The sequence below is a fragment of the Coenobita brevimanus genome, chromosome 97 (assembly GCF_032717465.1).
Source record: "Coenobita brevimanus isolate Jiangsu-jjx chromosome 97, ASM3271746v2, whole genome shotgun sequence".
Classification (NCBI taxonomy): domain Eukaryota; kingdom Metazoa; phylum Arthropoda; class Malacostraca; order Decapoda; family Coenobitidae; genus Coenobita; species Coenobita brevimanus.
The window spans coordinates 32,503,724-32,530,667 of record NC_137050.1 but is presented as its reverse complement, the minus strand read 5'-3'; the positions used below and the strand labels follow the sequence as shown (position 1 = coordinate 32,530,667).

Below are 26,944 nucleotides of genomic sequence, written 5' to 3'. Positions count from 1 at the left end.
GGTGTAGGTATATATGCGGGAGTCAGTGAGAATGAGAGGGCAAGAGAGGGAGTATGTCTGATGATAAGCAAGAAGTGGAAGGAGAATATAAGAGAGTATGGAACAGTGGGTGCAAGGATTGTATGGGTGAGGATGAAAGTAGGTATACAAGCATGGGCGATTGTATGTGTGTATGCTCCAACAGAGGATCGAGTGGCAAGAGTGAAAGATAAGTTTTGGGCGAGAGTAGAAGCATGTATGGACAAGTTTGAGAGGAGCGAGAGAGTGCTGTTGATTGGAGACATGAATGGCAAAGTTGGGAATGTACGAGTGGATGGAGTGGTTGGTCAGTGGGGTGTGCCAGCTGAAGTAGATGGGAATGGTAGTGCTTTGGTGGACATCTGTGTTGGCAATAGCCAACACCTACTTTCGTCATAAGATGATCCACCGGTATACATGGAGAGTAATAAGGAGGATGGATGGTGAACTTGTTGACCGAAAGGCAATGATAGACTACGTGTGTGTGGATGAGCGAATGAGAAGACAAGTGTTGGATGCAAGGGTGTGGAGAGGGTGGGGGAATGGAGTCTCGGACCATCACTTAGTGATGGCCAAGGTAGAGCTGCAAAGAAAGTGGTTGAGGAGACGAAGGAGAAGACAGGAGGAAGAAGCTCCTGTGAGAAGAGTGGAGAAATTGCAAGATAGTGAGAAAATGACAGAGTATAAGAGCATAGTGGAAGAAAGATTGGGAAGGTATGAGCTAGAGCAGATGGAAGGGGTGGAAGACGTATGTAAGATATTCACGGAAGAGATAAGCGCAGCGTGTGAGGCAGTTTGTGGAGTGAGGAGGAGATGCAAGGGTGTGCAAGGGACAGCATGGTGGAATGATGAGGTGAAATGAGCTGTGGAACAAAAGAAGAAGGCATATGGTGAATGGTTGGCGAGTAGAGGTAGGGGAGAAGATGAGAGAGAGAAGAGAGAGGTATATGTGAGCAGGAGAAGGGAGGTTAAGAGACTGGTGAAGGAGAGTAAGAAGAAAGTGGATGAAGAGTTTGGGAGGAATCTGAGTGTGAAATGGAGGGAGAGTAAGAAATTGTTTTGGAAGGAGGTAAAGAAAGTAAGGCAGTGTGAAAGGGGAAATAGTAGGGGAGTGAAAGATAGGAATAATAGATTGTTGGTGGAGAAGAGAGAGAAATTCAGGAGATGGAAGGAGCACTTTGAGGATTTGTTGAATGTAGAGAGTGACAGCAGTGTGAGTATAAGTGGTTGGGGAATGGCTGGGAGAAGAAGAGATGAGAGGAGGGAGGAAGAGATCAGTAGGTCGGAAGTAGTGGAAGCGATAAAGAAGATTAAGCTGGGAAAGGCCCCAGGAATTGATGGAGTGTGTGGTGAAATGCTTAGGTATGGGGGTGAGATTGTTGTGGAATGGATATGGAAGTTGTGTAGATTGGCTTGGGAAGAGGGAAGGGTTCCAGAGGACTGGAAATCAGGTATAATTGTTCCTCTGTACAAAGGAAAAGGGGAAAGAGAAGTATGTGGTAACCATAGGGGTATTTGCCTTCTTAGTGTGACTGGTAAAATATATGGTAGAATACTCATTCATAGGGTTAGGCATATGACAGAGGAGCTAGTTGGAGAAGAACAAGGGGGATTTAGGAAGGGAAAAGGGTGTGTAGATCAGATATTTGTTCTAAGATGTTTAGTGGAGAAGGATCTAGAGAAGGGAAGGAAAGTGTATGCTGCCTTCATGGACTTGGAGAAAGCTTATGACAGAATAGATAGGCAAGGTATGTGGAAGGAATTAAGAATATATGGAGTGGAGGGGAAATTGTTGAGTGCTGTGAAGAGTATGTACAAGGGAGCTAGGGCTACGGTGCGAGTGGATGGTGAGCTGAGTGAGTTCTTTGATCTCAATGTGGGACTGAAACAGGGGTGTGTGATGTCTCCATGGCTGTTTAATATATATATGGATGGGGTTGTAAAGGAGGTGCAAGGTAGGGCAGTGGATGTGGGGATGGCCCTAATGAATGAGGGTGAGATTTGGAAGCTTCCGGTGTTGCTGTTTGCTGATGATACAGTATTGTTGAGTGAAGATGAATGGGAGTTGCAAGGTCTGGTGAATGAATTTGGGACAGTGTGTAGGAGGAGGAAGCTGAAAGTTCTATCTATCTATCTACTGCCAGACGCCTCAATCCCGTTTGGGGTGGCCACAAACAAATCGCCTCCAAGTCGCCCTGTCCCCCGCCATTTCACTGCCCTGCTCCCAACTCACACCCCCCTCTCTCATATACCTCTCCACCCCATCCCTCCATCTCATCCTCGGTCTCCCCCTCCCTCTTCCACCCTCCACCTCACTCACATACACTCTCTTCGTCAGTCTTTCACCCTCCATCCTCTCCACATGGCCAAACCACCTCAGTGTGTTCCTCCCAACGCTTCCTATCACATCCACATCCACACCACAACGCTCCTTTATATCCTCATTCGTCAGCCTGTCTCTCCACGTGACTCCACAGGCTCCTCTTAAATAACTCATTTCCACTGCTCTCACTCTTGACTTGTGTCCTTCCAACAATGTCCATGATTCACTTCCGTACGTTAAAGTTGATATCACAATACTGTCATGTAGTAACTTTTTTACTTCCATGCTCACTTCCCTGTTTCTTATCACTGCTTTCAAGGAACCAGCAACCTTTCTTCCCTGCTGTACCCTTTCAAGCACTTCACCCTCCAAACCTCCATCCTTACTCATCACACTACCCAAGTACTTAAACGTACTCACATTTTCCAATTCCTCACCATCCAACCTCGCTATACATTCACTGACTTCACCTCTCTCAAAGACCATCACTTTACTCTTCCCCACATTCACCTTTAGGTTCCATTTCTTACACACTCTCTCAAACTCATCTACCAAGCCTTGCAGCTCCCCTTCATCTTCACTCAACAACACAGTATCATCTGCAAACAACAGTACAGGGAGTTTCCAAACACTATCCTCTCTCACCAGGGCCACTCCAACATCCACTACCCTACCTTGTACCTCTTTTATTACCCCATCCATGTACAGATTGAACAACCATGGAGACATGACACATCCCTGTTTCAAACCAACTTTCAAAGAGAAAAATTCACTTAGTTCACCATCCACACGCACTGCAGCCTTCGCACCATCATACATACTCTTCACAGCATTCAACAACTTCCCATCTACTCCACATATTCTTAACACTTTCCACAATCCTTGTCTATCCACCCTGTCATATGCTTTCTCCAAATCCATTAAAGCCGCATACAACTTCTTTCCCTTCTCTAGAAACTTTTCCACTAAAGATCTAAGAATGAATATTTGATCTACACAACCTCTTCCCTTCCTAAAGCCTCCCTGTTCTTCTCCAACTAATTTCTCTGTTCTTTCTCTAACTCTGTCTATAAGTATCCTACCATACACTTTTCCTATTATACTAAGAAGACAAATGCCCCTATGATTACCACACACTTCTTTTTCCCCTTTTCCTTTGTACAAGGGAATAATTATACCTGACTTCCAATCCTCCGGGACTCTACCTTCCTCCCAGGCCGATCTGCACATCTTCCACATCCATTCTACTACTATCTCTCCCCCATGCTTCAGCATTTCACCACACACTCCATCAATTCCTGGGGCTTTCCCCGATTTAACTTTCTTCATTGCTTCCACAACTTCTATCCTACTGATTTCTTCCTGTCTTCTCACCTCCCTCCTTCTCCCAGCCATTCCCCAGCCACTTATACTCGCAACAAAAAAAAGTTATGGTGTTTGAGAGGAATGAAGTCACAGAGTGTGCAGTGAGGTTGGATGGTGAGGATATGGAGAATGTGAGTGCATTCAAGTACTTGGGTAGTGTGATGAGTAAGGATGGAACTTTGGGGGATGAAGTACGTGAAAGGGTACAGCAGGGAAGAAAGGTTGTTGGTACACTGAAAGCAGTGATGAGAAATAGGGAGGTGAGTATGGATGTTAAGAAGTCACTGCATGATGGTATTATGATCCCTACCCTGACGTATGGAAGCGAGGCGTGGACCTTGCAAGAGGGGAACAAGTCAAGAGTGAGAGCAGTGGAAATGAGTTACTTGAGAGGAGCATGTGGAGTGACGTGGAGGGACAGGTTTACGAATGAAGAAGTGAAGGAATGTTGTGGGGTAGATGTGGATGTGGTTGAAAAGATTAGGAGAAATACACTGAGGTGGTTTGGACATGTGGAGAGAATGGAGAATGAAAGACTGACCAAGAGGGTGTATGTAGGTGAGGTGGAGGGAGGGAGAGGGAGGGGTAGACCGAGGATGAGGTGGAGGGATGGAGTTGAGAGGTATATGAGGGAGGGAGGGGTGAGTTGGGGGGAGGGGAGTCAAATGGTGGGTGACAGAGTGACTTGGAGGCGTTTTGTCTGCGGCCACCCTTTGCGGGATTAGGGCGTCGGGCTATAGATAGATAGATAGTAACTTTTTCACTTCCATGCTCACTTCCCTGTTTCTTATCACTGCTTTCAAAGAACCAGCAACCTTTCTTCCCTGCTGTACCCTTTCAAGCACTTCACCCTCTAAACCTCCATCCTTACTCATCACACTACCCAAGTACTTAAACATACTCACATTTTCCAATTCCTCACCATCCAACCTCGTTGTACATTCACTGACTTCACCTCTCTCAAAGACCATCACTTTACTCTTCCCTACATTCAACTTTAGATTCTGTTTCTTACACACTCCCAAACTCATCCACCAAGCCTTGCAGCTCCCCTTCGTCTTCACTCAACAACACAGTATCATCTGCAAACAACAGTACAGGGAGTTTCCAAACACTATCCTCTCTCACCAGGGCCACTCCAGCATCCACTACCCTACCTTGTACCTCTTTTATTACCCCATCCATGTACAGATTGAACAACCATGGAGACATGACACATCCCTGTTTCAACCCAACCTTCAAAGAGAAAAATTCACTTAGTTCACCGTCCACACGCACTGCAGCCTTAACACCATCATACATACTCTTCACAGCATTCAACAACTTCCCATCTACTCCGTATATTCTTAATACTTTCCACAATCCTTGTCTATCCACCGTCATATGCTTTCTCCAAATCCATGAAAGCCGCATATAACTTCTTTCCTTTCTCTAGAAACTTTTCCACTAAAGATCTAAGAATGAATATCTGATCAACACAACCTCTTCCCTTCCTAAAGCCTCCCCTGTTTTTCTCCAACTAATTCCTCTGTTCTTTCTCTAACTCTGTCAATAAGTATCCTACCATACACTTTTCCTACATGGAAGAAGTGTCCTCTAAAACGAGGGAGTACGAAAGAAACATGTGAGGAAGTTAGTAAAACTAACACATTTGTGATGGACAGGGAAAATGACTCCAAAGTATTCACAACACAGATAACAATTTTGGAAAGAGGTGCAAAATTCCCACAATGAGTTAAAATATTCTTTTTTTGAGGGATAAGAGTGGACGAATATGGTACTTTACTAACAAATGGAAGTGAAACAGGTAGCTAATGCAAAGAATACATGTATTTTGAAAGGCTGATGAATGGGAAAGCTAACAAAAGAGTGGTGGTAACCATACCTGGTTTCTGATAACAGTACACAGAGAAGGAATGTGGTGTCTGATAATGTGTTAATAGTAGACGTGAAGAACGCTCTTATGGGACTGAAGAATAGGAAGGCAACAAATGCTAATGAGACTTATGCAGACAACAAAATGTACTGAAAAGAGGACCGTAATATTGTTTGAAAATATGTTAGAAAGCTTGGATAAGTGGAGACATACAAGTGGAGTGGAGTGGAAGATAGCTGTAGGTGCATCCATGTATAAAAGTAATGATGAACATAGGGAATGCAAAAACTACCATGGGGCAAATCTGCTGAGTGTCTATGGAAGAATAATTACTGAAGACAATGAACTGGTGAGTGATTAACAACAGGGCTTTGGAAGTGGTAAGGGGATGTATGGGTCAGATATCTACAGTAAAATAAACAGAAAGGAATGCATTAGAGAAGGGATGTATGGTATTTAGTTTTGGTATTACTGTGATACTATGTGTGTGAACGAATGAGGCTAAGAAAAGGAGTGAGTGGCAGCAGGAAAATGAATGACATTGTCGGAGTCAGTGCAAGTCAGTTAATGACAAACAGTGGGTGTATGTGTCACAACAAAAGTATGCCAACTTTCTGAGTAACATTGCATGAATAAGTGAGTATGAAAGTGAGGAATTAAAGCAGGTGAAAAGAGAGTGAGAAATGAATGGGTGGGTGCATCAGAATATGTGACATGAGAGAGTGCATTGGGAGGGGGATATTGTACAGACTGGCTCTCCTTACTTCCTGATGTAACAGGCTGAGTTGATGGTGGGCCTGTGGGAGGAGGTCCCATGTGAGCCGCAGGTGGTGCTGGCTGGAAGGGTGTCAAAGGGGTCATACGTGGAGGTGGAGCACCATACTGAGGTGCCATATCCAGCATCTGGGAAGAGAAAAACAATACTTATTTATATACTGTATATTATAATAACCAAATATAAATGAAATTATCAAATCAGCAACTAAACCCACTCCAGTATCTCCTGAGGCTTTCAACATTTCAGCGGTCAACCCAGACATATCTACTGCCTTTCCTCATTGCATCCTGATGATTGCCCTGCTCACAGTAGCAACATCAATTAAAGTCCATGCGCCAAACATTGGATCCGCTGACCCTAAACCTTCCATGTTCCAGTCCTCATTCAGCAATCAGTTCTAGTGTTCTCTTCAAGCATCTTGAATATCCTCACTGTCCAACACTACCTTTCTTTCATCATTCTTCACACATTGCTCAATGATGATAGTCCTGTTTTCTCCCTTCATCTGTCCCATCATCTTAAATACCATACTCTAGCCTTTCAACACTATTAAGGTTATTCAATAAAGTTGAGATTCAGATTTTGCCCTGTATACCTCCTTTCTGGCCAAACACATGGCAGCAATGTATTCTTCTCTGTTACCACCACTTTTCCATAGCCAGAAAGTCTTACAGTTCTCCTTCACTACAGCTTCTACACTATCATCCCACCACCAGGTTACCTTATGTCTTGATGGACCCTTTGTTCATCCACATACTGAATCAGTAACTCTCAGTAGATGGTTCTTGAAAGCTCTATATTGTTCATTAACACTTCTGTCTATGGCTCCTTGTTCAGCCACCACTCTACTCATATCTCAACTCATCTCGCTATAGAAAGCAATTCTTACTGCTTGATTTTAAAACTTTCACAATTCCCTCCTGGGTGCATACTGGATAGGTCATTTTCTTCACTACCTACTTCTTTAGTGCCATGACATGTATCAGTAATCTGTGTTGCTGCAAACACTCTTCACTCCCTATAAATTTCACATCTTTCACACACCTCCTATCAGTCCTTCTGACCAGGAAATAGTTAATCTGGCTACTATTACCCCCAAGGCTCTTATGTACTTAGCCTACTCACTCTTTTTCTAAAAAATGTGTTACATACAGTCTTGCTTATTGTCTCTCTAAACTCTAGTACAGTAGAAGTCCTATTTTTCGGCATCTATGGGACCAGGCAAGTGCCGAAATATCAAAATTGCCGAATTATCAAAAACCCTACCCACTCAGTACCTTATATGTTTCGGTGAACACTATCATCACTACTCATATCATTACAAATGTGTTTGGAGAGAGTACTATATACTGTTTGATACTGTACAATACTGTAATGAATACAGTACTATACATGAATATGAAAAATAGAGAAATTAGTGAACATACTGTATATAAATGTAATGATACAGTAGGCCTACAAGTTCACATGCACTTACCTAAACTTATAGTAGGTTCCTTATTTACATATGTACAATAGAAGGGGTTGATTGGAGTCTGCTACTGATGGAAGAAGTCCCCAGCAGTAGAGGGGACGAAAAAAATCGGAAAATCTGCCGAACGATCAGAGAGTTTTGTAAATGGGACTATTTCTCAAAACTGCCAAAATGTCAGATTTGCCGGGGAATTGGATGCCGAAGAATTGGACCTTTACTGTATCCTCTTTCCTTCCAAATTCCCTGTACCATATGCACATCCCCTGTTCACCCCTTCATACCCTTGAGCTGCTGTACCCACCTGACCACTTAAATTCCCTCCCAGAACTACTCTCATCATTCCCCCATACCACCAAACACACATATCACATCATCCGAGAAGCTGTCCTTTTCTGTCATCCAAGATGGCCTGTGGAGGATATACTGACAGTACCATGACCTAGAGTTTTCCAAATGATATTTTCTATATCATACAGCAGACCTTCAATCTGCACATCTAATATAACCAGGAATTTTGCCCTGCAAATTGATTGTGAAAATTGCAACAATGAAACCCATGTTATATGGCTAAATGGTATGGTGAATCCCCAAATTTTCCCAAAGTCCCCTCTTTGGCCCATTTGAAAGACTTTTGCCCCCTCCTGATCGTACCTGACATTAATTACAGTGTGCAACTATCTCTAGGGACATCACTGGGCATGAAAATGAGTTGAATAGAGTGTACAAAGTGGTGTGATGATCACCTACTATGACAAGGGACAGAGCAGTGTTCGAGTGTCTGGAATAGGGGTAGCTTGGTCTAAGGGGCTAGAGGAAGGGAAATGAGCAATGCCTATAACCCCTTTAGGGCTGAGACTAGGCTACTGTGACTTTTCAAAGTCACTCCCTCCATCATAGTCACTGGCAGGATGAGGGAAGTCAGGGGCTGCAGACGTGCTAGGCTGAGGAATTTGAGATGCCGGGGCAGGCATTGGGGCTGGGACAAGGTAAGCAATGTTGTGGGTTGAGGACAACTCATGGATTTTCTTCACAAACTGCTCCCATGAGATGTGGTCAATTTCACTGGGGAAGGAGTACAGCCAACTGGTGTTAGGCACCACTATCATAAGAGCATCTTTGAGCCACTCAGTGCTTTCCAACATCTAGTTCAGCGGATGACAAGTGGGTCCCTCAACAAAGTAGCATCTAGGGGTATTGTATATTGGTGTATTACTGTGTGTATGTACATATATACAGTACAATCCCAGCTATCGGGTATCCAGACAAACGGAATACTCAGAAAAACGGGAAAATTCAAGGGCTGGTAAAAATGTCAGTAAGTTATAACTGTGCGCCAATTTGAATGGACCGCCAAACCACCGTTTGATCGTGTCACGCGAGGCTGGGTGAAGTCAGACAAAGTGAGATGAAGGCATTTCCGGCTAATGTAAATCCCTACCAAATCCTCTTAACCACCCCTCCTCTCCCCCTCTTTCCCCTACTTGAATTCAGTCATCCTCCACACCCTCCAAAAACCACCAGTCTGCTTTTTGCCACCAGACAGTACACAAATTCTCTTGCTATTGTGTTCCTCTGATAGATAGTAATTTGTACACTCCAAAATGCCTAAAGTGCAAACTAAACGTAAGCGTATCGTGCTTACCTTGAAACAGAAGCTGGACATATGCAACAGACTTGAAAATGGCGAACATTATAAAATACTAATGGCTGAATATAAATGTTAATAGGAATGAAAGTTTACTTTGTCGGAAGAAAAATAAATAAATAATATGCCTGCATTTCATACATACATCATTTATTTTATTTTCTGCAAAACAGCTGAGTGGCGGGTGAGGGGTGGAGTGATGGAGGTCGGGTGGGGAAGAAGAAGAACAGTCGGGATCAGAAACGTAAACAAAACTCACGTGGGGGCACAGGTGTTGTGATAATTCTACAGTGCAGATTTAACACATCATCAGTTCACTAATAAATGTTCAAGCTTTTATTTCTTTATTTTATTTTTCAATTTTTATGAGTACAGTACATATAATGAATACAGTAATTCGGTAAACAATGGACTGGTGCAATTTGCAGTACTGCAAATTGCTAGACAATTCACACACGTGCGTAATGACCAGGGTGTGTGTTTACAAGGCAGTTTTTCAGGTGGAATCTCTTAGTGTAACCCCTAATGTGACTGGTGAGTACCTGAACTGTATTTACTGCTGTGATAGCCTCTGTATAGATTTGACTTGAAAATCAGAAATACGGGAAAAATCTGTAACCGGGAAGGTAAATTCCCAAAGCCACCCGGTTAACTGGGATTGTACTGTATATATATATATATATACAGTAATCCCTCCAATATCCGATGAAATAAAGCCAAAGGCACATTCGGATAGTGGTCCTGTCCGGATACTGGGCCCCAGCCTCCTGGACCTGTACTTATGGACCCTAACTCAGAAAAACACCTATACAACTCCCTCTGGACATGCACTGCACCTATTTAAGACCCAAATCACACCAATAAGGGACATAAAAGACTAAAATAAATGCAAAAGAACCATAAAATGAGGTTTTAGAGGTGAGTTTATACAATATTAAACATTCTGGGTACTTACAACAAGTCCCTGGATCCTGGACTGGTAGTTATGGAACCTAACCTAGCCTAACTCAGAAAAACACCTCCCTACTGCACATGCATAGCACTTAAGACACTATTCACACGAATAAGGGATAGAAAAGAGTGAAATGAGGTGTTAGAGGTAAGTATGGAAAATACAGTACAATATGAAACATTCTGGGTACTTAAAGCACGTCCCTGGCCATCTCGATGAATAACCCGCCTCCTCTCCGACTCTGACAGTAAGAAGGAGTTCCTGAAGCACTTGCAGTACACTGTTCATGAAGTCTTGCACTGAACTTAAGTCATTTGCACTCAGAATACCATTCTCTTAACACTGGCACTCTTGTCTTACTTGCGCTCAATTGTGCCTTAATGAAATAAGTGTTGCACTCTGCACTTAAAGTCTTTCCACTCATAACACCATTTTCTAAACATAACACACTCTGGTTAATTTATGTTACATTGAAAGTCAATTAAATCTTTGTCTTTTCATTCAGAATCAAATTCCTTAACACGATGCACTGTTTTTTTTTCACTGCACAACACTGTAAATTCCCGTGTGGTCTAGTGGAGCAATTCTAGTTGTCTAATCACTGTCAGTGCCTGAGAGTAGCACATGCAGGTGACCTAGGGGTGCGTCGCTGGGTCGTGGTTATGGCGTACCCACTGCAGATGACTCTGAAGAGAGGCGCAAACTCACGTCGAGTGGTGACTCCACCATGCCTGATGTGCTGGGCTGTGGCTCAGAGCATGAGGGCCTGTCTTGGGGAGGCGATGGAGTGGAACCAGGGCTGGGCACAGCGAGGGTCACAGGCCTGAAAAAGTTGTCAATGGTTGATTGACGCAAGGAACGACGATTCTGACGATTAATGATGCGCTGCCTGAAAGCGTGCACTTCCTCCACAAGTTCCGAGGGCCTCATCTCCCTGTCGCAGTCCGGGTGCTCCAGGTAGTCCAGAACGAACTCTAGGTGTTCCCGGAGTGTGCTCAGCTTGGGGATGGCTGGAGTAGTGTCACGCTGAGAGGAGTCCGCATCATCGTCGAAGTCCTCATTGGAATCTTCAAGCTGGGTACTGACACCTGCAACTGAAGATGCGATCTCGATATCAGACATGGTCTGATACCCAGGATCGCCCTCATCGTCATCCAACCATTCACGCACTTCGTCCACATCAACATTGTCCCCATGCGCACGTAGACGTGCATGGAAGTCATCCATGTCAAAACCTAGGAAATCGTGCTCCACATTCGTTCCAAGAAGCAGACAAGACCAACCATTTTCTAGAGTCTTGACAGGGATTTCCTTCCATGCACTGGCCCAGTTATAGACGGCAGACTTGATGTTGTAGCGGCGAAGGTTTTCCAAAGTCTGCTGACCTCAAGTGTCCCGTCCCTCCCTGCGCTCATCCTTGTCCTCGAGAACAACCACCACCTCGTCCATGAACTTCCGTCGGTACAGCCTCTTCGTTGCCACGATCACTCCTTGGTCCATTGGTTGGATGAGAGTAGTAGTATTAGGTGGCAGAAACATGCACCTAATGCGCCCATTCTCAGCCACCAACTCCTTGTCGCACGGGTGGGCAGGTGCATTGTCGGGGAGAAGGAGGGCCTATACCTGGTCGCGTGGGATTCCCAGTCTCTCCGTCTGGTAATGGATGACCTCCTTGATGAAATGGCGGTGGAACCAGTCTTTGAAAATCTTGGCTGTGAACCATGCCTTCATGGAATGGTACCAGACGACAGGAAGGACATCCATCACCCCACGAAGACACTGAGGCTACTTTGCACGACCAACAATAACGGGCTTGAGCCGGTGCATGCCGTTAGCATTGGCACAACACAAAGCAGATATCCGTTGCTTGCAGAGCTTGCGGCCAGGTACACGCTTCTCCGTCTCCTCGGCTAGAGTATTCGTAGGCAAAGAGCGATAGAATAAGCCAGTTTCGTCAGCGTTGTAGACTTGACCGAGAGTGAGGCCCTCCCTGTCGATCAAGCACTTCACCTTGTGCCGAAACATGTCTACTCCATCCTCGTTGGCGTCCAAAGCTTCGCCATGAGACTTACGGTTGGTAAGGCCATGTCGTAACTTGAACACGAAGAGCCAACCTTCGGATCCCTTGAAGTCTAGGGCGGCATGAAGCCTTGCGAACTTCTCAGCAGCAGCCTTCAGCTCCGTGCCACGCACCATCACACCAGCAGCATGTTGCTGTTGATACCAAATCAACATGGAGCAGTCGACTTCTGCATACTTGGGAGTATACATCACCTTCCTCTCCACGTTGCGTTTGCTTTTCGACGTGAAATCAGCCGTGTATTGCATGAGTTTGTCGAGGGACCTCTTGATATCAAACAAAGTAGATCGGGCCAGGTTGAATTCACAAAGGATGCGTGAGGTAGACCATCCCGCATCCACCTTGTCCAATATCTCCCTCTTCTTCTCCAGAGTCAAAACCACTCTCTTCTTCTTCTCAAGCGGCGGGGCCATCATCACACACACGAAGGAGAGGCACGAGAGCAGCAGGAGAGCCTGCAGCAGGTAAGGCACCACCACAAAAGCGAGCATATGGGCAGCCATGACGATGAGCATGCACACACAACAAGAGACGGGCGGTAAGTGGGGAGGATGCAGGGGCGCTCTAGTGGACGTTGGTGGAACAACACACCAGAACACACCTGGCCCGCGCCAACTTCAAATTACGGGTGGGAAAGAGTCAGATTTTTTCGAATTTTTTGCGGTTTTTGGCCCATTTTGGGAATATTGGATCCCGGGACGAAAATGTCTGGTTATTGGGGATGTCCGGAAAATGGGCATCCAGGTATTACAGGGATTACTGTATATATAATATATATATATATATATATATATATATATATATATATATATATATATATACAGTGAGTCTTCAATATACGAAAGGGATAGGGACCCAAAAAAACTTTCGTAATTCAAAATTTCATATATCGGAACGATTTTCCCCATTGAAATATACATATGAATGGGGGGATGTGTCCCAGGACCCCCTCGGACCCCCCACCTAAACTTTACCCCCCCCCCTATTAAGAAGTAAGCAATACGTGTATACTGTACAATTGTAGAGAAGGAGCTGGCCATATTCTTGTACATCTCCTTTTTCTTCGTCACAGTCCCAGCAGTGGAAACTGCAAGGCCTAAAAGCACGCCCAATCTCGAGACTCCCTGCCCCTCCTCATGGGGTCTTATAATTTCCAATTTCCTTTCCAGAATTAGAGTACGGTGCTGCTGCTTCTTTGGAGCGGGCCCCCTCGATGCTGGAGATGATGCAGGGCGCTTGGGAGGCATGGCGAAACAATACGAAAAGGTGAAGAGCTGTGAATATATCCTCATGAACAGCGAAGCTGTGAGGAAAGGAGGGACGTGGACTCAACTGAGAAGCGCGTGAATATTTGTTTACCAGAGAGGGGTTAGTTCATTTTCTCTTGGCAAGTGAGCTCGGCGCTGTGCACCGCGCCCATTTTGAATTTTTCATATAGTATCCCATTAACCCCTTCATAGCTGCCGGCCTTGAACAACACTTCACTGTTTCGGCGTCAGTGACGTTGAGTTAAGGTGTCCTATAAAAAATGCGAACAATTACGGGAAGGAAACGAAGGTCACTGGTGTGTTTGCACGACTCTACTCTACCATCCCATCATTCAGGCATTCTCTTTACTCCACATGTATTCGCCAATGTTTCCATGCTTATGTTACATGCGCCCTAATCTTGAGTAAGTTTCTTTCAGGAAAAGAACATAATTTGCCACCCTCAAAATAGTCAGAAAAATATAGAAGACAAACTAGAGGAATAAGAACTGAATTGGTAAGGTCTTTAAGCTGTATGCTTAAACGAAGGATTGTGGGTTTGACAATTTCAATAGACGATATGGAGCTAAAATGTTTGCTAATCAGAATAAAAATTACTCTTTCATCCCACATGTTCTCGTAGGTTAGAATTCAGTTCCACATTTTTCATTCGGTATCGCTCTTCCCAATATATTTCGGACAGACCGAGCACAATTATTTCTGTTCCTTAGAGTTAGTGTACATTTACTGCTCATTCTTTTATTCGTTCTCATGTGTATGTGTGAAAGAGAGAGGACTGATACAAACAATAATGTATTCCATTATTGCTTTCATAGCTGCTGGCCTTGAACAACGCCTCACTGTACCGGTGTGAGTGACATTGAGTTAGGGTGAGCTATAAAAACCTGCGTGCAATTATGAGAAGGGAACAAGGGTCACTGGTGTGTTTACACGACCCTACTGTACCACCTCAAGCAGTCAGGCATTCACAGTTCACTTCATTCCAGATGTTTTCGCCGATGTTTACATGCTAATGTAACACGCATCCTAATTATATTAATTCTTGCACAAATCATAGCAAATCATAGGATGGGTTTAGGGGAAAAAAAATCTATCTATCTATCTATTGCCAGACGCCTCAATCCCGTTTGGGGTGGCCACAAACAAATCGCCTCCATGTTGTCCTGTCCCCCACCATTTCACTGCCCTGCTCCCAACTCACACCCCCCTCTCTCATATACCTCTCCACCCCATCCCTCCATCTCATCCTCGGCCTCCCCCTCCCTCTTCCCCTCTCCACCTCACTCACATACACTCTCTTCGTCAGTCTTTCACCCTCCATCCTCTCCACATGGCCAAACCACCTCAGTGTGTTCCTTAAAAAAAAAATAAAAAAAAAAAAAAAAAAAAACGGGCACGCCAGACGAGTCTTTTCACATATGTAAGAAAAAGAAATTGAATTTAGAGCTTTGAAAAAATGATCCCAAGGCCAGCCATGGGAGCACTCAAATATCTGAACCCACAGACACTAAGAGGGCTAAACATACATTTTACTTTAAGCAGTAAAAGCACCTTATGAAATTAGTTCTTCCTGATAGTCAATTATATTTTTCAGATTATTTCTGGGTTGGTAAATACAGTAAACGTTTCTTGTTAAATCTGTTTCCTCATCGTTTATAGCTGTTCTGGTGTGACAACTCTTGTTTATTTCGTTAACATAATGGCGGAAAGGACTGTTCTTCCCTAAGTGTTTAACTAAACCTGGCCTAACCGAGCTTATCTGTTCCTAATAATTTATTCTAACCTAACCTCCAGTTGGAAAATTGAGAAACAATATCCACCTTTGAGCACGCTGAGTTTCTTCTACTGCGCTGGAAACAATCGTAGGGGAAAGTGACGATAATAACAGGGAGGAAATTTTTCAGCAAGAAAAAGTAAATTGCCAAACTGAAAATTGTCAGAAAATTACAGAAACAAGCTGGAGAATTATGAATTGAATTCGTAAGGTCTTTCTGTTGCTTCAAGTGTACAATGAAAGACACAAGTATCTTCCCAAAGTCTGACGAATATAGCGTGGAAAAATCGAACCATTTGAAACATGCACTAGTAGAAACAGGGTTTTCATTGTATTTCACCTGGTGTAAATTTTCTTCAGACTGAACTGGGAAGATAGTTGTGTCTTTCATTGTACATTTACCGGTAAATAAATCAATCTAACAGTACTTGTATTTTGCTTCTCACAGATTAATTGTGACTTCAGACTATTCAGGCACTTCTTCACACCATATAGTTTGGATAATTGGGCTATCTCAGTATTTCCTTTCGTATCACCGAGAAAGATATTTTCGTTTTGTAGAATTTGTCCTATATTCATCGCTTTGATACCATCGAAAATTCGTACTTTGGGTTTTCGTATTTCGAAGACTCACTGTACGTATGTACTGTATATATATATATATATATATATATATATATATATATGTCTGTATTTCCTGCTGCCTATGATCTCCAGTCTTTCAAATGCAGCGTGTCCAGGCATCTCGAAATGAATGGATCTTGAATTTGGCCCTCTATTGTATTTTGTTTTTTTCTTGGAGGGAACTGTTATTTGAAGGCTCATGACCTTTGGTTCCTTCTTCTTCGCATAAAAATATTATATATATGTATATATATATATATATATATATATATATATATATATATATATACAGTACTACCCTAATATACGACAATCCTAGATGTGATACCCTGGCTTGACGGCGGGGGTAGAAATACCACCGTACCCCACCTAACGATGGCCAAATCCCAGTTTAACGATGGGGTTTGATTTTTTTTTTTTTTTTTTTTTTTTTTTTTAACCAATTTTGATGATATTTTAGACAAAAATTGTGTGTTTGGGTTGATTTATAAATTGTTTTCAGACTTAGATTAGTTTTAGCCATAGGTGGGGTGAACACTGTCATTTTGGGGTACAGTGTACTAAGCCCCATTTTTTCCAGACTTATATTTGATGATTTTCTGGTTTTATTTGTCGGTTTTAGTGAGTTATTTACAGGTATTAGGCTTAGGTTAGCTTCTTTTACAGCTGTTGGGCCATTTAGATTGGATTTAAACTTGTTTTGGGCACATTTGAGTGGGTTTTGGGCTTTGTTTAGGGGAAAACCCAAGGCTGGTACATGCTCCCCATTACTTTACATGTTAAAAGTACCCTGATATAAGATACCCTGCCTAACAATAGGGTTTTACCTAACCAATTACATCATTAAACCAGGGTATGCCTGTGTGTGTGTGTGTGTGTGTGTGTGTGTGTGTGTGTGTGTGTGTGTGTGTGTGTGTGTGTGTTCTTACCTGATTGTATCTTTACAGGAATGAGTCAAGCTCGTACTGTCCCGCGTCTTCAACCATATTTATCGTACATATTCTTAAATTTGTGAATTGTTTTGGCACACACTATTTCATTCGGTAGTGCATTCCACTAATCAACTGCTCTATTTGGGAAACTAAATTTCCTTACATCTTTATCACCTCTCATCTTATGCAATTTTTTGCAGTGTCCTCTTGCTGATGCTTCCCCATAGGTTAAGTAATCATTTATGTCTATTTTCTCCTTCCCTGATATGCATTTATATAGCATAATCATGTCTCCTCTTTTCCTTCTCTCCTGTAGTGTTGGTACGAGGGGTGATTAGAAAGAAATGACAGTGAGTCCATAAACTTTTATTAGCATGAAGAACTATCAAACTATGACTCACATTCCTTCAAAGTACTCCCCTCCAACCTCTATGCAGCGTTCCATTCTCTTTCTCCACTTCATGAAGCAAGCGTGGTACTCTGAAGACGGTATACTTTGGAGTTCTGAATTGACGGTCCGTGCCAAGTCTTGGATGCGATGAAATTGCTTCCCAGCGATGGCAGATTTAATTTTTGGAAACAACCAAAAGTCACAGGGAGCCAGGTCAGGGGAGTAGGGTGGGTGGGGGAGCAGAGTTATACCTTGTTGTTCCAGGTACTGCATAGTGAGGCGAGCTTTGTGGGGTGCAGCATTGTCGTGGTGCAGCAAAAGGCGAGACCAACGGCGGGTTGGTGCGGTGTTGGCCTAGTGTTCCAAGACTTGTGGAAGGACCTGGTCTGTGTAGTATTGGGCTGTGATAGTGGACTTTTCAGGCATCACATCCACGCATATTGGTCCTTGAGAATTGAAAAAGATGGTGAAAAGGCGCTTCCGGCTGCGAAATCCTTCCTTCAAAATCTGAGGTCAAGGGTCTTCATCGCCCAACCACACCATGTTTGACTGCTTGTCACGGGTTGTGAAGAATGAAATCCAACACTCATCTCCAGTAGCAACATCTGAGAACCGTTTTGGACCATTTGGTTCAAATTCAGCAAGCCAGACACGACAAATCCTCACCCGTTCAGCCTTTTGCTCATCAGTCAACAAATGGGGTATCCATCGACAACACTTCATCCTCAGATGTAATTGTTCATGCACGATGTCATATGCACTCCCATAACTGATATCAAGCTCCAAGGCTAAGAACCTAAGAGTTACAGTTGGATCCTCGTCAATGATGGACCGTGCATGGACAGTTGTTGCTTCGGTCACGGATGTCCGGGGGCGTCCAGAGCGTTGTTCATCTTTCAATTCAGTTTTTCCTGCTGTGAAAGCACGAATCCAGCGGGAAACAGTTTCCAGGGAAGGACTAGTGTCTGGATAAACTTGTAATAATTCCCGTCGAATCTCTGTTGCTTTGTTTCCCAGTTTCCACCTCGTAAAAATGTAGAACCTACAGCCTTCTTTCGAGTAATCCATGTTTCTGGCCAGAGAGCAAAAACAAGAGTGAAGCATTCACTCACAACAATAAAACAAGAAAAGTCAGGCATACGGCGACAAGTTCAAACTCGTAAGGACAGGCAACTCTGCACTCTCCTTCCTCCCCTACCTCCCATCATTCAAGGTTTTCATGTTATAGCACGAACTGTCGTTACATTCTGATCACCCTTCGTAGCTTCAGTTTATTTAGTCTTTCTTCGTAGCTTTGATCCCTTAAGCTTGGTATCCATCTTGTAGCGGCCCTTCAAACTTTTTCAATCTTGTCTATGTGTTTTTTGAGATGAGGACTCCAGACTACTGATGCATACTCCAGGATTGGTCTGATGAATGATGTTATTATCTTTCTTAGCATTTCTTCATTTATGTATGTGAACACTATTCTCATATTTTCAAGCAGTGTATACATGTTCCGTACCTTCTAAATAATGTGGTCAGCCGGAGATGGTCCATTATTGGTAATCAAACCTAGGTCCTTCTCTCTTTCTGATGTGTGTAGGGTTTTATTTCCTAACTCATAATCCCAATCAGGTCTTTTTCCCCTTTTACCAAACTTGATTACATGACACTTGTCCACATTGAATTCCACTTGCCATGTATTGCTCCATTCATGAAGTTTATTTAATTCTTCTTGTAGCTCTTTACAAGAGTCTGTGTTAGTAATTCTCCTTTGTATTTTTGCATCATCTGCAAACATATTCAGATAGCTCTCATTTCCAGTGTTACTGTCTATATCATTTATATACACTAAAAACATGATTGGTGCCAGCACTGAGCCCTATGGTACTCCACTAGTCACTTCTCTCCATGATGAGTAATTTCCCCTTAATACTTTTCTCATTTCTCATTTTATGAGAAAATCTTGCATCCAACAATACAGTTTGCCTCGAATTCCTCCTTGATGGTACAGTTTCCATAAAAGTCTTTTGTGTGGTAGTGTCAAATGCTTTCTTGAAATCTAAATAAATACTGTCCACCCATCCTTCTCTTTCCTGTAATGTGTCTGTTACTCTGTCATAGTGGCTCAACAGATTAGTAACACATGATTTTCCTTTTCTGAAACCAAACTGTCTTCCTGTTATCATATTGTGTTCTTCTAGATGATTTACTCAAGCTTTTCTTATAAGCTTTTCTAATACCTTGCTTACAACACTGGTTAGTGATACTGGTCGGTAGTTGAGTGGATTTTGTCTATTCCCTTTCTTGAATAAGGGAACAATGTTTCCTTTCTTCCAAATATCTGGTAGTTTACCTTGTCTCAAGGATTTCTTGAAAATTAAAAATAATGGTTTACTTAACTCCTTTGCACATTCCCATAGCACCCAACATGAAATTTCACCAGGACCAGTTGCTTTTCCTTTGTCTAATTTACTTAGCTCCTCCTGCATTACTCTTTCTGATATTTGTATATCTGGTAGTATGTGTGGACATGCATGTTCCACATAATCCCTCTCAAAATTTTTTTCCTCTGTAAAAACTGATTGGAAATTCTTGTTTAGTGCTTCACAAATATCCTTCTCTTGTGTATAGGCAATTCCCTCATCCATAATGGATTGTATTTAATCTTTTACTTTGGTTTTGCTTCTGATGTAGCTGTAAAATAGCTTCGGTTGATCACTAGTTTTATTTATGATATCCTCCTCAATCTGTTTTTGGGCTTCCCTCCTTATTCTTGTATAATTGTTTCTTGCCTATTTATAATTGTTATACGCCCTTTCACTATTGTGTCTTCTGTATCTATTCCACAACAAATCTCTTTTTTCTTTCGATTTTTTACATTCCGTATTGAACCATTTCTTTATTTTCTTTTCTGCTTCTTTGTGCTGTGGAATGTACTTCTGGACTCCTATTTCATAAAGTTCACAGAATTTTTTCTATATAGCATTTAAACGTTGTCCCCTAAGCTCCTTTTCCCAATCAGTTTCTAAGAAGTACTTCTTTAGGTCATGATACTTTCCCTTTTTATAGTTTAGGCTCTTTTTGTAACTTTCATTGCTGTTAACTATGTCATATGCAATCCTGAAGTTGCAATTTAGCACTGCATGGTCGCTTTTGCCGAATGGAGGGTATATTAAATTGTCAATATCATTTTCTTGCCTAGTAAATATGAGATCTAGCATTGAGGGTACATCGAGTCCTCTTTCTCTGGTGCTTTCCCTTACATGTTGCATTAGGAAAAACTCTTGCACGAGATCCAGGAGCTTTTGGTCCCAACAGCTTTCTTGGCTTATTATATCTAGAGTATTCCAATTTATATTTGTATTAAAATCTCCAGTTAATATAATTCTTTCTGATTTCTCTTCCATTTTATGTGGTAATGCTCTAAAACTCTGAACTGTACTCTCTGCCAGGTCCTCATATTCGTCTCTTTCCCATGTGTTTGATCTGGGTGGCATGTACTGTACAAATTGGCTACAATTACTTTCCCTTCAGATGTATTGATCTCTACTGCAATCAGTTCTACTTGTGAGGGTATATCAAGTTCTATTTCTTTGACTTTTAGATTTTTCTTAGTTAATATTATAATTCCTCCTCCTTTTTTTAAGTTCCTATCTCTTCTCCATATATTATATTCCTCTACGTTTAAGATGTCATCGATATCCTTGGTGTTAATTTGTTTCAGTTAGGCATATTATATGTGGTTCATTTTCTCTTATATAATCATTCATCTCTAATAATTTAGATACCATTCCATCCACATTTGAGTACATCAACTTAATCATCTTGTTTATATACTTGTCATGACTTGGTTTTACTACCTTGCTCCTTTTTATTCCCTCCTGTTTATGTACCACTTTTGTACCTGCAATCCAATTACCTTGTAAAAAAGATGTATTCTCCTCCTCCTCTGATCTTCCCTCATTTTTTGTTTTTGCTTCCTCCCTCTTCTCTTTCAGTAATTCCAGTTCCTCTTGTGTTAGGCATCTTTTTATCCATAACTTTTTGAACTCCTCTTTTTCCATAAGATTCTTTGCATTTTTTAGTATCTCCTCCACGGTGTTTACACTCTGGAAAGTTATCTTTAGGGACCTTGACTTGCTTCTCTCATATTTCCCTAACCTTTTGTGTTCCTCTATGTCTTTACTACAGATTTCCTCTGATACTTCTTTCAATATGTTCATTACATTTGCCATCTCCTTGTTGTCTCTTGAGATCTTGTTTCTTACTTCTTCCTCTTCTATACCAGTGATTACTATAGATTTGTTGATATATGCTGAATCTCTGACTAATTTAGGATTGTTTTGGATTATTCTTTTCACTTCCTTTTTAATGCTTTTTTCTGCCACCCTTGTTTCTAAGTCTTTCTTTACTTTCACCATTTCAGCATATATGGTTTCCACATCATTTTTGTAGCTTTGCACAGCTTCATTCACTTGTATTATCTTCTCCTCAATATCACTGCTCTGGTCTATCAGACTGCTTACTTGCCTAATTGTCTCTGTATCATTTTTGAACTCTTCCATAATACTCTCGTGGTTGACTACTGTACTTGCCATTTCACGAATTTTCCTCCCAAGTGTACCCACTTCTATTCTCAACTCATCTATGGTTGTGTCTTTCTTGTTGACTTCCTTTCTTAATTTTTCTATTTCTTCCTTTTGCAAGTGCATCTGTTTCTTAATTTCAACAATCTCATTCTGAAAAGCCATCTCTAGTCTGCGTACTCATTCCACCAGTTTATTGAGAGCCTCCATTTCAACCAGTTCTTTGTAGAAATCATCATCCTGCTTTCTACCTTTATCCCTTTTCTTTTCCAAATTTGTTTTACTAAAGTATGTGGTCATCCTGCAGTACTAAAAGCACATATACTACTTACATTCTCCGGTGCAGTCGTAGACTAAACAAATGATCAGCTGATTTTGCACATTCTTGCGCTACTTTGTTTTCTTTACTGTTTGAACAAGTCTTACTTAAAACATCATCTTTATATTAGAACACCATTTAGTCTAACCTGGTACAGAGCTTGACTCATATAAAGATACTAATTTAGGTAATGCCACTGGCCAAGATGGCCAGGTATGGAGTGGTGGTGACATGCGTCTGCTCACCTCGGTGCCTCGTGTGTGTGTGTATATTCTTTCCTCTTTCTTCTGCCTGCAGGAGACTCTACACTCCCTCTTGTGTCTTTCTTTCCTTCATTCTTTCCTCTTCCTTCTGCCTGTGGGTGACTCTACACGGAGTGACAAGCCAAATGATTTCCTGTACACCAGGAAACCATTTACCATGCTGGGTGGTAACCATATACAGTACAATCCCAGCTATCCGGTATCCAGACAAACGGAATACTCAGAAAAACGGGAAAATTCAAGGGCTGGTAAAAATGTCAGTAAGTTATAACTGTGCGCCAATTTGAATGGACCGCCAAACCGCCATTTGATCGTGTCACGCAAGGCTGGGTGAAGTCAGACAAAGCGAGGTGAATGCATTTCCGGCTAATGTAAATCCCTAGCAAATCCTCTTAACCACCCCTCCTCTCCCCCTCTTTCCCCTACTTGAATTCAGTCATCCTCCACACCCTCCAAAAATCACCAGTCCGCTTTTTGCCACCAGACAGTAAACAAGCTCTCTTGCTATTGTGTTCCTCTGATAGACGGTAATTTGTACACACCAAAATGCCAAAAGTGCAAACTAAACGTAAGCGTATCGTGCTTACCTTGAAAGAGAAGCTGGACATATGCAACAGACTTGAAAATGGTGAACATTATAAAACACTAATGGCTGAATAAAAATGTTAATAGGAATGAAAGTTTACTTTGTTGGAAGAAAAATAAATACAGTAAATAATATGCCTGCATTTCATACGTACATCATTTATTTTATTTTCTGCAAAACAGCTGAGTGGCGGGTGAGGGGTGGAGTGATGGAGGTTAGGTGGGGAAGAAGAAGAACAGTCGGGGTCAGAAACGTAAACAAGACTCACGCGGGGGCACAGGTGTCGTGATAATTCTACAGTGCAGTCTTAACACATCATCAGTTCACTAATAAATGTTCAAGCTTTTATTTCTTTATCTTATTTTTCAATTTTTATGAGTACAGTACATATAATGAATACAGTAATTCGGTAAACAATGGACTGGTACAATTTGCAGTACTGCAAATTGCTAGACATTTCACGCACGTGCGTTATGACCAGGGTGTGTGTTTACAGGCAGTTTTTCAGGCGGAATATCTTAGTGTAACCCCTAATGTGACTGGTGAGTACCTGAACTGTATTTACTGCTGTGATAGCCTTTGTATAGATTTGACTTGAAAATCAGAAATACGGGAAAAATCTGTAACCGGGAAGGTAAATTCCCCAAGCCACCCGGTTAACTGGGATTGTTCTGTAACCAAATTTTGGCGCCTGGTGGTTTAGTGGGTAGTTATTGCACTCCAATCGGATTAAGCCTGTGAAGGTTTATATCCAAGGGGTGGTTGGGGTTTATTGCCCACATAATGCCACTCAGGGATGAGTTAGGCTGGTCACTCTCATCTTAAATGCCAGGACCAACTTTCCTAGCCCCAGGCTCCTACACTCCTCATGGGGCAACGTAGGATTAGATGATGGATGGATGGATGGAGCTGGTGAAGGTTTATATCCAAGGGGCGGGTGGGGTTTATTGCCCACATAATGCCACTCAGGGATGTTAGGCTGGTCACTCTCATCTTAAATGCCAGGACCAACTTTCCTAGCCCCGGGCTCCTACGCTCCTCATGGGGCAACGTAGGATTAGATGATGGATGGATGGATGGATATATATACAGTATACTGCATATATGTACATGTGTGGTAGGTGGAGGCGACCATCATCCACTCACTTGATGTAGTGCTGCCTACTCCTTCCTTAGCATTTATCATTCTTTTTCTGTGCCTGCCCTCCTCTCTTCCTATTTCTCCTATCTTTCCTGTCACTTCTTATTGCTTTTCTTTCCTTTACAGGTGGCTTTACATTGAGTGACATGCCAAATGGCTTCCTGTAAGCCAGGAAACCATTTACAACGCTGGGTGGTAACCATATAACCAAACCATACGTGCTCCCAACGTGTCAACAAGTGGGTTGGTGGAGGGTTAGTGCCCCTCCCCGTAAAACAACTCAAAGTCAAATGGCCACCCCTTACGGGATTATGGCGTCTGGCAATAGATAGACAGATATAGATATATATATATATATATATATATATATATGCTGTATATATACACCATATCTTTATATCAACACTGGAGACATCATGCATCCTTGTCTTACTATTATTTCATGTAACTTGCAACCCTCCTAAATAATACAGCATTAAGCTGACACATCCACCACAAATAGTTTTGCAAAACTTGTCCTTCCAAGAGTGGACTGAAGTTTTGAATGACTGTCTGCATTTTCCTGCCCCTCACATTCAGCAGTAATTTCTGGTTGTACCTTGTGACTCTTCTTGATCCACTGCCCCACACTACCTGCCAAAAGCCTTCAATGCTCAAGTTTCTCTCATCACAGGAAAATCCAAGCACAGTATATTGCTTCCCATCTCATCCACCACTTGTTTTAAGTATTTTTTGTGGACCCCCTAGTTTTCATAGTCTCTTGCTCAAGCAGCTTGGAAAAAAACATGTCACATGAGAAATGGACAGAATTCTCAATTTCCTAAAAGATATAGTCCCTGTCAAAGAAACTGTCAGACTGTAGGTACAACACTGCAGTCTTTAGGCTGCATGTCAGCCTAGCATCTGCACAACTCCTGCCAATGAAACCATTTTCTGGCCAACCACAGAAGACTTCTAAGGTCACTCTGTGGCAAGAAGTACTCAAAGCCCCTATCATAACAGTGGCAGAGTTGCAAAGAAACCACTTTGGTATCCTGGAAAATGTACCACACTGCACCACTCAACATCACCTCTGAAATTAGTTGAGCTGGCCTACTGTCAATCTGTCAAGAAACCCCTCCTCACAGATAAATGAACCATGCCTACCTCAAATTTGCCCACAATTACTGACAATGGACACCAGAGCCATGTACAAACATCATGAGGAGTGATGAGAGTTCCTTCCAATGTGCTAAACTGAGCAGTGCTAAGGTAAGTCATCCACAAACAGTCAGCAGGTACGACCATCAGCATACCAGGAAAACTATAAAATAACCTAACCATGTTATGATCTAGGGCTGGTTTAGTGGTGCTAAGGGTAAGGTGGTTTGTAATTCCTCTTACAGAATGTTACAATAAACAGTGATAGGTCTCTGCAGGTGCTAGAACAACTTTTGTATACAGCTTACAACATTCACGGTTGTAACATCTTTATGCAAGATGATGCACTGTCATTGTTTTAAAAAAATAATAATAATAATAAAAATAAATAAATAAAGCTCAAGTGGTTCAGTGATACCAATACTGTATTTAGTATCCAAATCCATACTGGAAATGCTTGGCTGCACATGAAAAAGCACCTTAATTATCAAGATACCTCATCAGTCTTCCATCTGACCAAAGCCATCAAGATGAGGATACAGGACTAAAGCGTGGAATTTTTCCTGAATCTCTCTGAGTCCATGCCAAATGTCTGCAAATGGCCACAGAGAATAAAGGCTGGAGTGGTTAGTAATATCTTATTGTTTATTTGTTTGTTTTTCATCGTAAAATTACTATTACAAAAAGTGGGAAGTACTGCAAAAGTTTCTGTGGTAGGCATACTTCATTGTTCTTAAACTAAAATGTAATAGTACTTTATTTAGTATGTACAACCTGAGGATGGGGTGCAGTGGGAGTGTAGAAAGCTGGAGACTGGGCTGTAGCAGCATCTCCATACAGGTTTCGCTGCTGGTCCTGCACTGATGGAGTAAACTGGCTCGGCTATGAGAGGGAGAGGTAAAGAGTATGTGAAATCTGTAACCCATTATTCGTTTAGTTAAGAGTCCTCCAAGGCATCTAAATGTATCTTAAGGCCACATGTTGGTGTCCCATGTTTTAAACTTAATCTATACAGCCTCCAAGACTAAATGACACTACGCACCAAAAGGTGTTTTGTTTTATTACAAAACCATTTCATTCAATTAATGAGTGAATTCTAGGGTCTCTGGGTCAAAACATAAAGAATACTGTATTTAAGTTGTAGTGTTAGAAACTAATTCACAAGGGGGGGGGTATGTTCTCTAAGGAGAGGATGAAGTCATTAGATTCTAGTGAACTGTAATGCTTCATAAGATAATTTGTTCCACCACATCATGAGAGAAAGGGATGCATGTTACTGTGATAATGATATCTTAACTAGTGTAACTGTGCACCTAAACAAATTTTTACACTGCAACTTTTGAATCAATGGCTGTGGCTGAGCTCATCAAATGTTCAGCTCAGCCTCAGCCCAGCTTTCCCATAAATAAACTGTTATTCAGCTA

The 26,944-nt window shown here is 42.0% G+C and overlaps 1 protein-coding gene across 1 annotated transcript in view; it reads right to left on the bottom strand.

The window, feature by feature from the left end:
* The window catches only part of Sec31 (COPII coat complex component secretory 31), a 485,856-nt gene that overhangs the window by 67,032 nt on the left and 391,880 nt on the right, over nucleotides 1–26,944 (bottom strand). Inside the window, exons 17-18 of the mRNA XM_080283301.1 lie at nucleotides 26,295–26,402; nucleotides 6,347–6,485 (exon numbers count right to left, since the gene is read on the bottom strand). Coding sequence (XP_080139427.1) covers nucleotides 6,347–6,485; nucleotides 26,295–26,402 — 247 coding nt within the window. The remainder of the gene's footprint in view (nucleotides 1–6,346; nucleotides 6,486–26,294; nucleotides 26,403–26,944) is intronic.